General features: G+C 31.4%; 1 protein-coding gene and 1 pseudogene across 1 annotated transcript; one reads left to right on the top strand and one right to left on the bottom strand.

Annotated features, from left to right (window-relative positions):
* The first annotated feature begins 908 nt into the window (after window positions 1–908).
* Window positions 909–2,886, top strand: CES (basic helix-loop-helix (bHLH) DNA-binding superfamily protein). Its single transcript, XM_021443210.1, has 7 exons — window positions 909–1,220; window positions 1,357–1,466; window positions 1,612–1,731; window positions 1,934–1,999; window positions 2,078–2,146; window positions 2,295–2,375; window positions 2,508–2,886. Exons 1-7 carry the CDS (start codon window positions 1,022–1,024, stop codon window positions 2,607–2,609), a joined length of 747 nt encoding a protein of 248 aa, XP_021298885.1. The 5' UTR covers window positions 909–1,021; the 3' UTR covers window positions 2,610–2,886.
* Window positions 2,887–4,494: 1,608 nt separating this feature from the next.
* LOC110427668 (protein transport protein Sec61 subunit beta pseudogene) lies at window positions 4,495–4,736 on the bottom strand (annotated as a pseudogene).
* Window positions 4,737–16,749: the final 12,013 nt, after the last annotated feature.

Genomic DNA, 16,749 nt, shown 5'->3' with positions numbered 1-16,749 from the left:
ATTCGATACGTATACTTGCGTGGTAGAATTTTAACTGACATATAGTAGCAATAGTATTAGATTTTTGTTGATCTAACAAACAATCAAACCATAATGCTTCAATTCCTAAAAAAGAAAAGAAAAGAAGAAACGATATATTTAAGATTAAAATATTTTTTTTGTGAAAAAGAGAAAAAACTTTAAATAGTATTTGAATATAGTTTTGAATTTTGCATTTTCTTTTTCTCTTAATCTTTGTAGAACAAAAAAATTTTAGATTTTAATATTCTTTTGTTCGGTTTTTTGTTTTTTTAGTAGAGTTTGTAGAGAAAGGTAAAAAAGAGAGATCGAGATTTACATTGAAGAATGATCATTTGTAAAAAAAAAAAAAAGAAGAAGATGGACATTGATTGAGAAAAAAGTATTTTTTAAAAAATTGATACGTTTTAAAAAAAGAAGAAAAATAAACCTCCTCTTTGGAGTTTTTTATTTAACTTTTTTAAAAAAATTTTAATTTTAAAAAAATTTTAAAAATTTAATTTAATTTAACTTTTACTTTTAAAAAATACACAAACTCAAATAAAACCAAACAACGACTAAATACTTTTTAACCCTTTTTAAGTGGTAAACATAGCAATTATTTAGCATTCACATCCAAAATGATTCCAACTTAACACATCTTTCCGGATTCTTTATCGTTTCTATTCCTAAGAACTTCTTCGCGACAAGGCCATCAACGCATTTCCAAGTTCCGACCATGGTGGTCCCAACCACTGGATCTGTCAGATCCAATTGAATGTCGACCCGGTTAAAGTCACTGGAGCTGTCACTGAATGACAAGTGGCAAACTCCTACATCCTTCATTTCTCCTCCCAAAATAAATCATACTATTAAGTCTGAAACTTACTATAGCCAATATAAACAAACTATGAGTGGAAAACCCGCGTTACTCATACAAAAACAATTATAGCTGTCGAAAATATTTATTGGGCATTAAAATGCTATATTGATAAAAATTTTCAAATCTTGTGCTAAGTTTGTGATGGCTGAGTTCACTCAAGAACTGCAAAGTCTGAAGCAATTTTCTTTCTCATCAGAAACGAACACAAACTTGCAGCTAATTAACAGCCGGAGGGCACTGAAGAATCATGACTCATCTGATAATCATGCCCAACTCATGGCTCTCTCCAATTCTATCCTCTTTCATACTCAGCCACCCCAGATTTCGTTCAACTTCACAGGTAATAACTTTAATATTAATATTAAAGTTAGCGTCCATAGCTTTTGCTCTATATCTTCTTGGTGAAATCATTGAGCACCAGAGTTTTCTGGTTTTCTTTAGTAGTTTTGCCAGTTAATAATCGTTGGGATTGGCAGGTAATTTAGTACGTGAAAGCAAGAATGACAATACGATGCCTATAGCTGAGAGCCCTCTGGATTTGTCTACATCTCCAGGTTCTGTAACCGGATCGAGTGGAAATAATAAGGTAATTATACAAGGGATGATGATTTATCGATTCTGTTTTTCCTGCGTATTTGAGAATACTGTGGTATATTTATGATTCGGAAGGCTTTTTTATGTATAAAGAAGATTAAATGGCTTTGTTCTGCTTTGATACTGGAATATGATAGAGCTATGTTGCACGAAAGAGAAAGAGAAACGGTGAGGAGGATATGCAGAAGCCCAAGGAAGTTGTTCATGTGAGAGCGAAAAGAGGTCAAGCCACTGATAGTCACAGTTTGGCGGAAAGGGTATTCTGTTTTTCCTTTTCTTTTCGACTGCACGTACCATGAATCAAATTTAAAAGGCAAAAATGTTGTCATCGTGGCATATTTTTCTGTCAGAAGATGGAACAAATCTGCTAATCTTTATTTGTTTTGGTTGTCGGTTTTCTTAAACCGCATGCATCTGAAGAAAAGATAAATTCTTTGTTGTGTATCCTTTTGCTTCCAGGTAAGAAGAGAGAAGATTAACGAGAAGCTGAGATGCTTACAGGACTTGGTTCCAGGATGTTATAAAGTAAGAAAGAGTCTCGTGTTTCGTTTTCTTTCATTTACTTACGAAACAAGAACAATGAACATTACTTTCGATGTGCAGGCAATGGGAATGGCATTGATGTTGGACGTAATTATCAGCTATGTTCAATCACTTCAGAATCAAATTGACGTGAGTTGTTTTACCCATTATATACATTAATTAAGAAAGTTCACCAAAATTCACAACACTGACAAAACTCAATTATCAAGATCATTCGGTTTGGTAACACATGTTTCCTCTGTTTTGTTTCTTTTTCCATGATTTCTTTCCTTCCTAGTTCCTCTCCATGAAGCTCTCAGCAGCTAGCATGTACTATGATCTCAACTTCTCAGAGATTGAAGTGATGGAAACACTGCAGGTAGCCTTCTTCAATTCACCTTTATCTTTTGTCTTGATGTGTTTTAATTCGTTGAAAAATAATGTTTACGAGCATGTGCCCTTTATATTTCCAAAACTGAGAAAACAATGTGGAATGGGGTATTTGTTGCAGGGAACAAAAGCAAATGCATATGATCAGGTACAAGAGATGGAAAGGATGATGAGGGAAGGGCATGGAGGATCTTCTTACTTTAACTCAGCAAGGCCTCTTTAATTGAAATCCTAGACCTTAGGCCTTGGGGATAAATTAGCTCTCTTCACGCTTAATCATTATAAACTGCGTATGAGCAAAAACTATATACTTTCGCACCTCATATCCATGCTCAGTACTGTAGAAAAAAAATACACATTAAAAATGAAAAAAAATGATCTGATATTTACATAGTGTTGCATCTTTTTTTCCTTCAATAATTAATGTATGATTTCACAGCTTTGCTGGATTAGTTTCTTCACAATCATTGATAGATCAAAGTGCGGATGTTGAAGATATTGTAGTTTCATTGAACGAAAGACACACATTAGCCTATACTTTTCATCAAAAACATGTTGAATGAAAGTGATAACAACAGAAAATGACAGGCATGGCTACTGGGTCTCACAAAGTGATCCATATAAACAAACCAAAGTGATAGAGTTGCAAAGTATGTAGCCATTATGGGTGGTTGAGAAGAGGTTGTTGAGGAAGTTGTAAGGCAGTTTGCATCATGTAATGGGATTGGGGAGGACAAATACTTATTATTACCAATTTGAGGAAATTATGAATTTAAAATTAACTATCAAAATAAATTTAATTGTTTTACCCAAAATTAGTCATGAGATAACAAAAATGCCTTTAAAACTATTTTAAACAAATTAAATGCTCTCAATTTTTCTCTCCTCCATTCATCTATTGTACTCCCCATTCTGTTGTGCTTTCTATTTTTCTCCCTCATTATCCAGCTCTCTCTAATTTTACCACAATTATCTTTTTCTATCTCTTGTTATCTTGCCAAATCGTCGTCGATTTACAGACCAAAGAGTATAATATGAAAAGTAATAATATATTTTTAGATTTATTAGTTTACATTCACAAAACCCTCTACCGTCGATTTACAGACAAAAAAGCATGGCATAGTGAGTAACAACAGGTTTTTTGGGTTTATTAGTGTTAAGTTTTTCAACGATTCAAGTGTAGTAGAATATGTCTTAACATGTAACAAAGTTATTCATGCCTTGGCATGTAACATTAGTAGGAAGAAGGAAGCTTTGGTGCATAATATCTGGTGTTGAAGCTTTGATCTTGAGATGTAACATTTAGTACTAAAGCTTTAACCTTAGTGTGCAACATCTTCTACTTTGGCTTTGGTGCTCTGGCTTTGACGTGTAATATCTAGTATTGAAGCTTTGACCTTAGCATGCAATATTTGCTGCTAAAGTTTTGGTGTGTAACATCTTTTGCTTTGGCTATGGCGTATAATATCTGGTGATGAAGCTTTGGTCTTGGCGTATAACATTTGGCATTGAAGCTTTGAACTTAGCATGTAACATTTGCTACTGAAGTTTTGGTGTGTAACATCTTCTGCTGAAGCATATAACATCTATTTAAGCTTGTAGTATCATTTTGTCTTTCTTTTTTGTTATTAAATATAGCATGTAACTTGCTCCTTTATATTTCACTATAATATAAACTCTTGAAATTAAAAAATGTAACAACTTGTTTTTTACTATAACAATATTTTTTTTAAACATAGCATGTAATAATAACATTTTTTAAACATAGCACGTAACTTGTTCTCTATCTTTTTATTTCACTGGAACATAAACTCTTAAAGTTAAAAACTTTCACCATAAAGATAAAAGTTTAAAATCAAAAAGGAATTGACATCAAAATGAATATGTATTGAAATATTATTCAATTGGGATGAAATGTATTTGGACAAAAAGAAATTATCCAAAATCCTCAAATTTGGATAATTAGGTTTTTAGTTATTTTATTTTTTTTGGCAAAAGAAAATTAAAATATATTGGTATTATAAAGAAAAGAGTGAAGATCGAATCAATCAAAGCAAAATTCAAAATTAGCAAATTGAAACTTAATTTTGCTAATGTTAATACACTTTTCAAGCCTCCCTACGAACAAAGTAAAACTTGCCCATGACATAATGGCAACAAAAGCAATGAAACCAATGCTCATGACAAGCATGACATTTAGGAAAATCTTGAGCTCTAGTCCATCATTTGTGTAAAACTGATGCATAGTCTCAACAACCCATTCGGATGTCGCATCGCTTGTCATTTTTCTCCTCCTCATGCTTGTTGTTGCAATTGCACTTCCTCTTAGTGGAGCTACTCCAATTGTCATTTTTTAGTCAACGCAAATTTCAAATCATGTAATTTGAATATATAAAGATTTCATTAAAGGTAATTTTATCTAAAAATTTTTACTTTTAGTTAAAAATAATTAAAATTAAAAAGATAATTATTTTTATTTTTAGGAGTAAAAACAAAATCGTCCCTCACAATTTTGAGGAGACATCGTAGCAATAAGAGCCTTTTTCCACCATATTTCATTTTCGATTGTACTTTCATAGATGATCAAATAAGGATGTTTCCATTATTGGCATCTTAGTTTAACGGTTGAAGCAATCATTTTCAATAGTACTTTTAATCTCAATGAATGCTAACTAATCAGTTGTAGCATTTTCAATATGCAATCATTATCATCTAACAAATATCCTTTTTGTTTATTTTTTACCAAGGCAATAAAAAATAAATTATGTAATCTTCCCATGGCTTTCCTCTCCAATCAAACATGAACCCCAATAACAAAAAGAGTTTACATAATATTAAATTTATCTTTATAATTTTTTTTTTGGAATGGAGTCATAAAATTTCATGTTCACTGCTTTTTTTTCCTCTATACTCTAATTAATATATAATTCATCTAATTATGTATGAAATAATTAAGAACAACAAGTACCAATTAAGGAAAAACCATAACATAAAAATTTTTTATTATTTAATCTGAGCATTATGATTTTTCAGCGGATAACAAGTCATTTATAAAGTGCAATTAATTTCATATTTATAATTCTATAACATGTTAAGAAGCTTAATTTTTATAATTATTTTTACACAAGTTTAAGTCAAGAAATGTAAAATTGGAGTAGCAAGATATAAAAAATTGATGTGATAACCATTCCCATTTCAGAAATTTGAATTGCTAAGAAAATAACTTGTTCAAAGTACTAAAATAAACTACAGTAAAATTTGAATTGAAATTGAATCTTGGAAATGTTTGAGGTTACACTTGGATTGTTGTTTACCTAAGAAAAATAGGTTGTTTAAAATTACTAAAAGAGAAAAATTAATAATTTTACAAGTAATTGAATCAAAAATAAAAAATATTTAACATAGCTAAACATTGTTATTGGTAACATACATGTTTAATTCTAAGAATTATGTAACTATAACTCTTCTGACTTAACAATAAATTTTATAACATTCAATATAAAAACTTGAAACTAATTTTGGGGGGCGACATTATAATATTTAATTTATGCAAAATGAAATTACACAAACTTATAAAGGGTATTTAAAAAATTTTACAAACTTCGAGGCATGACTGCCCCCCCGTGCCTCCCTAGTTTCATGCTTTTAGATCTAAAACTCTCTCTTTTTTCGAGGCACGACTGCCCCATCGTGCCTCCCTAGTTTCGTGCTTTTGGATCTAAAACTCTCTCTTTTTTCTTTCTTTTATTTACAGAAAGGAGTCAAAAACCCAACCTAACTATATATTATACTAGGATTCTATACTTTTTTTTCTATTGTTTCTCCTCCATAACAGCCACCATTATCAAGCTTTTACAACAAAATTCCCCTAGTACATCTATCCCTACCTTTTTATCTCTTTCTTTTTTCATTTTCCACCTCCTCAATCTTGGTTTTCTTTTTCTTCCCTTCATATTCAAACTAGTTTCTAGCTACTATTTCATCAAGGACTAGAGGTGGCAATTAGGCAAGTCATTTTTGAATTTGGTGTTGGTATGTGCCTCAGAGTCAATTGGATTGATTAAGGGATGTGTTGTCCTTTAATACATACTTAATCACATAACATTATGTGATATAGGTTTTTCTTTTTATTAGTACAATAATAAGGAGTTATTAAGTACTAATTTGATGAAGTTCATGAAATATAAAAGCCTTGTAAGAGAATTGTAAAGTTGTTACAATTGTGAGATCTCTATGCATTAAAGCCATATTCTTAAAATAGCTCTTGGTAATTTTATTGTCCAGACAGGGCATTAACAATGCTTAAAGACTGATATATGCTAAGCCTTATTACTTGAGAAGTAAGCAATTGATCTCATAAATTGAAGTATATAAGATACTTGAGGATGACATGTGAGTGCTTGTTAGAGAACAAGTTCACTGAACAAGATAGGGCATTAACAATGCTTAAAGACTGGTACATGTTAAGCTTTCTTACTTGATAAGTAAGCAATTGATCTCATAGATTGAAGTATATATGACACTTGAGGATGGCATGTGAGTGCTTGTTAGAGAAGTTCACTGAACATACCTCATTATGAGAATTCCATTTGGTATTCACTTAGTTATCTTATTTTCTCATATGATAGCTGTGCAACTAGTCCTTGGAATTGAGACACCAAGTCATCTTGCATGGGGAATGACATACTTTGATTTTACCCTTACGGGTCTTGAGGCGAATAGATGCCTAAACATGGTGTTTTTGGGTGTGCCATAGAACACGCAAAGGTGGATGAGTTTTCAAGAGAGAATTCATCAACCTAAGTGATATGAGGGGATGTATCACACTTGTTTTCAATTCTAGATTAAGTTGTATAAAGTTTTTGGCCAAAGCATGATGAATTTGAGGGAAGTTGATTTCCTAAATTCATAAAGTTACTCATGAATTGTGAGAATTAATATGGAATGTCAGAAGTAGACACTAAGCCATGCTTTTCAACATATTCGGATATTGGATGAAAAGACCATATTGCACTGAGAGGTTTATTATTGAAGGGCTTGTCAAATTCTTTAATTGACTCTTTAATATTTGAATGGTCATGATGTGTTGCTAGATACTGCTCATGATATATAAATATAAATTAATTATTAAATTGATATTTGATTATGATTTATATTTATTGCCTATATGTTAGAAGCCTAATGGGTCACACACATTAAGTGACATGATTGAGATTAAATAAGGATAATTAATTAAGTTGAACTTAATTAAAATAGACCCAAATAAAGTGAAAAAATTAATTAAGTTCAGAAGAACTTAATTGAATAAAAATACAAATGTTGTATCTAAGGTTACAACTTAGTTTGGCTATATAAATTTGTTATGTTAGCCAACTAAAACTCTAAGCCTTAAGTCACTTCTTAGCTGATTCATAAAAAATAAGAAAAAAGAATTAAGTTTTATTTGTTTGACAACAATAGGGTTTGGCTAGGATTTTTTATCTTCTGGTTTTTCTGAAAACAAAACTTGCCAGCACAAGTAAAATAAATCCTACCTTTGAGAAAGTCTTATTCGGTCATTGGGTGGATTACTATTAAAGGCAAACACTTGGGTGGTTGAAAATTTGACAAAACCTAGAGGAGAAGAAGCAAAGATTACGACTGTAGGATTTCAAATTGTCTAATTCTCTTTTCGGGTTTCTTGCTTCATCACAAGCCTTTTGGATTTAGCTGACTTTTGATCATGATATTTAGGGCAAGGTATGTAAAACATGAACTTATGAGTGTTATTCACTAATCTGAAAATTGTATGAAAAACACAAAGAATTAACCTTAAGGGATTCGATTATTTCTTTGATTAAATGTATATTTTATTTTTCTATTGTGTTATACTTTTAATCTATTGATTAATTTCATATTTGAGCATGAAGTCGAATCCCAACAGTGGTATCAAAGCCTTTGTTTAATATATTTTATGTAATTTGCCTTCTTGATTCTTAGTGATAATCAATAGGATTGGCTTGTGTGTTGATATTGTGCATATCGGTTTTGAAGGCTTTCTTTAAAATTTATTTTCTTATTTTAATTCAAATCTAGACAGCATGTCATTATTTCATTAAAGCATGTTTTTAAAAGGTTTAAAATCATGTTTAATTGAAGAATGAATTAGTGGATTAAAAGGCTTGTAAAACCAAGTTTAAATCAAATAGTTTTAATTTGTTTCTGGAGACTAATGTGCCTATTATTTTTACTAGAATTGGGCAAGTGTTATGAGCTGTTTTTAATTGTTAAAAATTTGTTTTACCAAATTAAATTACTACATATTTTTAACAAGACTTGATTTGGTATGAAAAGGTTCATAAAAAAATTATGTTTTTGGTTTCCAAAACAACTATGATTCAATGCAAAAAGTTTTGGGTAGCTATGATCAGGTTTTGGTGGCTTAATTCTCAATCAATTTTTGTGTTTAATTATTAAACACAGTTGCTGAAAATTTCCAGCAACTGTGTTCATGAGGCTGACTCATGATTTATAGAGTTTTAAGAGCTCTTAAGCTTATTAATGGGGCTATAGTAGTTTCCTAAAATTCCCCTAAGGGTCGGCATCTAATTTACTAGCATTGGATGCTATCTATTTCAATTTTAGTTGATTCATAAAGAATAAGAAATTGTTTCCTACTTAAAGTAAATCCTTAAAATTTTGGTTAACATTTTAATTTTGGGTGACTCATAAAGAGTAGGAAATTATTTTCTACTTAAAGTGAATTCCTAAAATTATGGTTAGCATTTTAATTTAGGTGATTCATAAGAAATTGTTTTCTACTTTAAAAGGGATTTCTAAATTTATGTGGTAGCATTGAACTTTTCTTGAAATTTTGGTTTGACTCAAAGTTTCTAAAATTTGTTTAATCACCATTTAAGTAACTTGAATAAGATTTAATTTAGGAAACTAAACCATGTTCTAAATGATAGAAATTAAGATGTTGTCTTAGATATATTTTAGGAAATTTACCTAAAATAAAAGGGTTTCTAAAATTGAAAGGAGTTTTAATTATGGAAAGAATTAAAAATGGAAAGTCTTAAAATATAAAAATGGAAAGTTTTATTTCGATGAATTTCTAATAAGAAATTAGAAGTAAAAGGTTTACTTTAAGTGTTTTGAAAATGAATTTTTCTTAAACACTAAATTGAAATTAAGTTATCCTAAATATTTTGAGTTTAGAACTTTAAGTGAGTTAATTAATGCTTTTCTCAAATAACACACAAGGTCACAAAGTGATATTGAGGTTACATTTATTTCTATGCTCTTGATTGTGATTATAAAGCATGAGAATGATTATGGAGTTAGACCTTTGAAGATTAGGTCATGGATGGTTAAATTAGGGGAGGAAGCATCAGAGTATTTGGCTCATTGGTTGGTACATTATTCCTCTGCTTAAAAAACAAGGTTCGAATCCCCTTTCTCCCAATTATAAAAAAAATGCTACGAATGAGGAAAATAAGACCTATAGAGTTTACATGGATGATCTTGGTCAAGCCACATGTGTGATGTTAGCTAGTATGGCTCTACATCTTCAAAAGTAACATAAAGCTATGAATGCCTTGGATATTATCCAAAACTTTAGAAAAATGTTCAATAAGAAAAGTTGCATAAAGAGATTTGATATTTCAAAGGAATTGTTCTAATTTAAGATGTCTGAAGGAGGCCTAATAAGGCCTCATGTGCTTAAAATGATAAGATATATCACTCGACTTGAGCAATTGGGTTAGGTCATGGATCATGAATTGAGCATAGACCTTGTACTCATTTCATTACCGAAAAGCTATTCACAATTTGTGTTGAACTTTAACACGAACAAGATTGAGGTAACCTTATCGGGCTTATTGACTATGTTCACACAAGCTGAGAACACCATCGTGAAGGAGAAGCCTTTAGTTCATCTTGTTTCTTTTAAGAAAAAGAAAAATAACAAAAGAAAATTTCTAAGATAAACAAGGGTGAAAAGGCATCAACTTTGAAAGGTACGAAGCCTACTGGAGGAGTGAAGAAGGATAAAGACAATGACAAAGGGGAATGCCATTTCTATGGCAAACCAGGACATTGGAGGCATAATTGCAAGGATTATCTTGAATCCATCAAAGGGAAGAAACAAAAAGAAGCTTTCACTTCAAGTATAAATCATATGATGATTTATTTTTAACTACATGGTAAATGATACCTTACTTTTTATTAATGTTCTTATATGAATGACATATTGTAGGAACTAAAGACAAGGACTAGTGAAGAATAGGACCATGAAGGTGACAACCTTAATTGATGGTGATCAAGCTTGTTAGCTTAGATTAGATTATGGAACAATAAATAATTTTAGAACATTGAATGTTTTCACTGCATGATTGCCAAGATGAGATGTTTTGGTTTTAGGCCTGAAGCCGAATATTTTACTTTATGTTTCGAAAATATAGATTTATATTTTACTAGCACAAGATGCTTATCTTATATATTTATATTTACATTAAATCTCACCTTATTTTGGAATTGTTCTAAATTATATATCCTTAAGTATATCCTTGCGTACATGATGATCAATACTAAGTCATAGGATCATTTTAAAATCATTTTTTCTTTTATTATGAATCAAAAGGAAATTAATGAGATGGCTTAGATAAAATTGAGTTCTAACTCAATGAACTCATGATAGGATTATGAATACATTTAGTTAAAAAGCATTCTTATAGAGATAATTTATCAAAATTAAGATTACTTAACACTAAATAAAAATTGATTATCATATTGAATTCAGAAGAGGTGAATCACAAAACTATACAAACCTTGTTAATTGAATGAAGTAAACTATGAGGGGATTTCATAGCATAAGATATCATGTACGATATGATAAATAACTTATGATAAGTACATATACATAAAAGATTATGCATGTATTGTCCCAAAGAAAGGTAAATAAGTTTACTTGGAAAGATTTCTATACATGATAGAAATAGTGGGAGCTAACGACATTTTAAAGGTTAAAGGTCATGAAATTATGAAATCCAATAGATAAAATCCATGCACAAAGATTGATTTAATCGGATGCATAAGGATGCATAATTCATGAGATGAATCCATTAAATACAAACCATTAGTAGGATGCATATTGATGCACCACTGATATAAGGTGAGTCTACTAAATGATCTAACATGAACAATTGGATAATATTATCTATATTCAATAGAGTAAATTCAAAGTAGTTGAATACATTGAATAGGATAAACATATTTTTTGCAAATCATAAGATTAGTGGTAGTAAGATAAGTTAACCATTAAAAGTGTATAAGATACATTTGCTAGTCTAAGAAAAATGAAATAAGACTAAAGAGTTGCCTAAAATGGGACTCAATAAAAATTTAGGATGCCATGTTAAATTACAAAAACAAGGGGTATTATTGGTGAAAAGACCCATCAATAATACATAATATTCCATCGGTGTCATGCTTCACTAATGGATTTAGCGACAAAATATTTTGGCTGTGGTTGATCGGTAAAAACCTAGTCAGTAATGCAAAATCTGTCGGTAATGGGGCTAGTTTTGTTGTCAAAGAGTTGGTTCTGTTGGTAGAATATTCATCAATACTAGTTAAAATCAGTTAGTGATTAATGACGGAATATGAAGTATTGAAACTTTTGTCACTAATTATGAGTAGAATTATCAACGGATAATCGACGGAACCAACTTTAAAGTTGCAAGCCATATCCATTGGCAATGTCCAATTCCATCGGTAATCCGTCAGTATTGTGTATGAACTTTGCTAGTAATTTCGTTAGTATTGTGTACGAACTTTGTCAGTAATTCCATCAATAACTAAAGAAATCCCTCACTAATAGATGAACTTAATCAACAATTTCATCAGTAATATAAATAGTGCAAGTTTTCTATTATCTTTTAGGAATTAAATTTGTCTTGTTTGTAATAAAACTATGAAATGATGCTGTTTTTGATAAAGTAAACATATAACAGACAAATATGCATACAAAAAATATGAAAATCTAATAGAAATTTTTATTCATAAAAAAACTCAAATGTAAAAATCTAATAATAATCCAAATATTTTGTCAACAAATCTCATTTAAATGGTGGGGGTGGCTACTGCTATGATGGAGGCTGCGAGGGCCCAGACTTGTCTAACTAAGGCTGCGATCTCTTTGATCCAATTATATCCATCAACAAACGCTTAATATCAGAGAAACCCGTCATCAAGGTTTTCACATTGCTAAGCAATTGTTGATATCCCTCAAGCTCAAGTGTAAAAGTCAACATTGTTTGCGGTGCATAGTTAGGGCCATAAGCAAACTCAAACATCGTGATTGTAGCCAAAACTCTCGAAGTAGGGACTTAGGTGCCAAATCCATAAACGTGAGTCTGAGTACTTGATTTAATCCAATGGCCTTGGTCGATGCCTCTAGATCAAACTCCAATTGGCTCAACAGCTTTGCACGATAATTATCCACTATTACCAAAGCGTATGATTGCTATAAATAGAAAAGTAAGTAAAACTATTAAGTTATTTAATTGATAAGCAACATATATTTTGAATATATATAAACACATATTATTTATAGAAATAGTCTTAAGACTTGTTGTCCATAAATTCCCTAGTACCTTTCTGCTGCTTGTGAGTGCATTCAAAGAGCTTGGAGAATGTAACTTGTCGCATTTTTTCCTTTTCCTATAAGCATAAAAAGAGAAAAATATATGTATGCATCATTAAAAGTGTCACAATCATTAATTATCATAAAGAGTTATATTATTAAATTGAATGATTTATGTAATATATATTAAAATAAAAACAAGTACCATCCTCTTTTGGTGAAAGGTGAAAGACAAGGAATCATCAATATGTTTTGCCACTCTATCGTCCTTTTCTGTGAGGCAGCTCTGCTTTGCTTGGCGTTGGCATGCGTGCCACTTTAGCATTGACCAGACCTAATAAACAAGCTAGTCCTATACCTCAGCTATGATCCATGGTTGTGCCTTACCCTTCGTCAATATAAGATCGACGTTGGGGTTGCTCACTTCTCTCTTTGCCTTGGCACACTCATCTGCTAATAGGTCTTTAAAGAGGTTCTTGTACATATTCTCCCATATGGACTATACCTCTGTTGTATCTGTTGCAGCCCATGTGAACAATTCCTTCATGAAAAGAATATATTAGTATGAAAAATTATGATAAATTTACAATAATATATGCTATATCTTTTTGTTACTTCAAATTTTCACCACATGTTATCCTTATACTCTAGAGGAACCTGCCTCCATGTTGACCCACTGAAGTTACTCTTGATAATCCTCATAATCATGGTAGTAACTCCAGTCTCTTCAAAAGTACTAGGAAAATTATTGATTGGTTAGTAAAAGACATTGCTTAATTAACAAAATATTGAGTTCATATAATTAATGATATAAATTTGAGTTGAGGAAATTACCTCCCTCTGATAGGATGTAGTAATATTCGTTGGTTCAAATGAGTCAGAGTAGGCAAGTTGAGACTTGGCCCTCAATCTCTAAATTGTGACATGCTGTTGAACGCAATATCATCGTTCGGAGTAGTGAGGGTTCTTATTGGAGTTATCAGACTCAGCCTTGGTACCTCATCCTTTGATTGTTCCTTAATGTCTACCGTTAGAGTAATGGGAGTCCATTGTCTAGGGGGAAGATGCAGTAGTAGGGGCATCGGCTGATGTGGATGTATTGGTAAAGGAGGTTAGACTTGAAAGGTTAACGTCACTAGTTTTGCCTTATCCTCGAAAGCCTTCATTTGACTTGTTTATACCATGGCTATGTTTATCTAATAAGAAGAAATATGTACAACTGTTAGTAAATTTATCAAACAAATAATACCCTAAACGATATGAACATGAATTTAACTGTGAAAGAAAAAAGGGAAAAAGTGAAAAAAATAACCTCGTGCATTTTTTCAACCAACAAAAACAAACATCCATCAATCATCATCAAAACAAGAGACATCACAAACTTCGTTATCACCTTCATCATCATTGTTATCGCTTTCTTCATGTTCGTCTAATTCTTCCCTTGTCTCATTGTATTCTCTTTCAGCCTCATTATCTTCATAATCTTTATCATCTTTTTCATTATGTTCTACATCCATAAGTATATTAACCTCTTCATATTCAACACTAACAAGAAGTGTATTATTGTCAAAGTCGATCAAAGTATGATCAAATGTAGAATTGAAGGAAACTGCATCTTTTTTATTCACCTTTTCATATTCTTGCTTATTATCCATAATGGGAAATCAACTTTGAGCCTTTATTTTGAACACTGCCTACCAATCTCATCGATCTCTTTTGTCTGATGGATACAGATTGTAGTACACTTGAGTTGCTTGCTCAGCTAAAACAAAAAGCTCATTACTAATCGAGTTGTGTTTAATTTCGACTAACCCATGGACAAAATCTACTCGAACACTTCTATTGATATCAAACCAATGGCATTTGAACAACATAACTCAGTTGCTGACACTAAAGTATTCTAACTCAATGATATCAACCAACAATTCAAAAAAGTCACAATCATAATCATTACCAAAACTTCCCTTGATGCATACACCACTATTCATCATTTTACAACTGTGACCATAAGAAAATGTGTGAAACCTGTATCAATTGACATAATAACCTTTGAAACACCTTGCCATAGGACCAAGACCATGGACGATCTCAATCACATAAGAATCAATTTGACTTGCATGTTGGCCAACCTACGAAAAAGTTTCATGGCTTTCTATTATTTGAAGTATTAAATTAACAAAACCAAATTGACTTATTAAATATAACTTACATATTGTTTAAACCAATTACAAAATGATGTGTCAAGGACATTTTCCAATTTCTTATTGAAAATATCATAGTGTTCTCTTTTAACCATATCATCGAACATTCTACAATTAAATCACGAATTAATAAGATTATTCTCCATTCATAATTTTCTAAATTATTGGTTAAACATATACTTAGTCAATGTATGGTAAAATTTCCTCGTAATTCATTAGTACATATAGTTTGACAGCGTGAAACTCATCTTCTTTAGGTAGCGATGTTTCTTGAATTGACCTAAAGGGCGATCGAGATAAGTGAAAATTGATAGACGGTTGGTTGTGTCATCATTTCATGGGACCTGGTTCATTCTTGTTGAGAGTGTAGGTTCGAATTACATTAAACAAAATGATGATATTTCATTGATGATATATGCTTCGCAAGTTAATCCTTAGACGAATGCTCGATTTTTCACTTTTGTTTCCAGATGACATAAGAACCTAAAAATAATGTTCAATGTTAGATTCTAAGTAATGTCAAATTAATAAAAATTTTATTACTTAAACCCTCACAATACCTCTCAAACAAATACATCTATCGACAATGGCCCAGTCCTCCATGCTTATTTTCGTATGGCAAGTGGATCGGCAAATGCTCCATGGAGTCAAAAACTTAGGGGGGAAATCTTTTCTAGTTTGGAAATGATTTCCATAATTTTTCTTTCCCATCCATTGATATGCTCAATATGCAGTTTAGTTGCACATAAATCATGAAAGTAATATGAGATCTCAACAATTGCACTCCAAAAAGTGTGAAGAACCCTATCACGCAAGGCAATTGGGAGCAAACATTGCAAGAAAATGTGACAATCAAGACTTTTCATCCCATAAAGTTTACATTCCTGCTCATTCACACACTGTGCTATGCTAGAAGTGAAACCATCTTGTAATCGCATCTGTCTCACCCAAGCACACAGCTTTCTATTACTTCTTAGTTAAAGTGTATGAGGCTTTTGGTTTAAAAAATTTACCATTATTTTCAATTATGTGCAATTTCGGGTGCTTGTAATGCACATCTAAATCACGACAGCCCTTGATATTGTCTTTTATCTTTCCAATAGCATCCATCATCAAGTTGAATATATTGTTAAATACGTTACGCTTAATATGCATCAAACCAAAGTTGTGACGAATGAGATTCATTTGCCTATATGGTAACTCTTAAAAAATGTTTTTCTAATCTGAATTATGGGTTTGATAGAAACCCGAGGGCTTTTGATCGTCAACTTCTATCCCACACGTGATATTTGGTATTGACTCTAACCATGCCAAGAACTTAGCATCGAATAAATGATGACTCTAACCATTCCAAAATCGCCAATCTTTGTCACACACGTTTCTTAAATTTATCTCTTTGGCGATGAAAAGGATGATCCATTGGCAAGAATTGTTGATGATAATAAGAAAAACAATGTTTCTTCTTATACTTTAGGAAAAAATTCTTTGCATGTTCCATGTAATATGGACATGATAAACATCCATGAGTATTCGAC

The sequence above is a fragment of the Theobroma umbraticum genome, unplaced genomic scaffold (genome assembly GCF_002168275.2).
Source record: "Theobroma umbraticum cultivar Fairchild unplaced genomic scaffold, ASM216827v3 scaffold_2.0, whole genome shotgun sequence".
NCBI classification, from domain to species: Eukaryota; Viridiplantae; Streptophyta; class Magnoliopsida; order Malvales; family Malvaceae; genus Theobroma; species Theobroma umbraticum.
The sequence above is the reverse complement of the archived record's forward strand: the minus strand, read 5'-3'. Positions and strand labels throughout refer to the sequence as shown.

Excerpts from the sequence above, each read along its gene's own strand:
- CES (XM_021443210.1), top strand. The coding sequence starts at position 1,022 with ATGGCTGAGTTCACTCAAGAACTGCAAAGTCTGAAGCAATTTTCTTTC. Across the intron at positions 1,467-1,611 it reads GATCGAGTGGAAATAATAAG|AGCTATGTTGCACGAAAGAG; the intron begins GTAATTATACAA and ends GGAATATGATAG. Across the intron at positions 2,376-2,507 it reads AAGTGATGGAAACACTGCAG|GGAACAAAAGCAAATGCATA; the intron begins GTAGCCTTCTTC and ends TATTTGTTGCAG.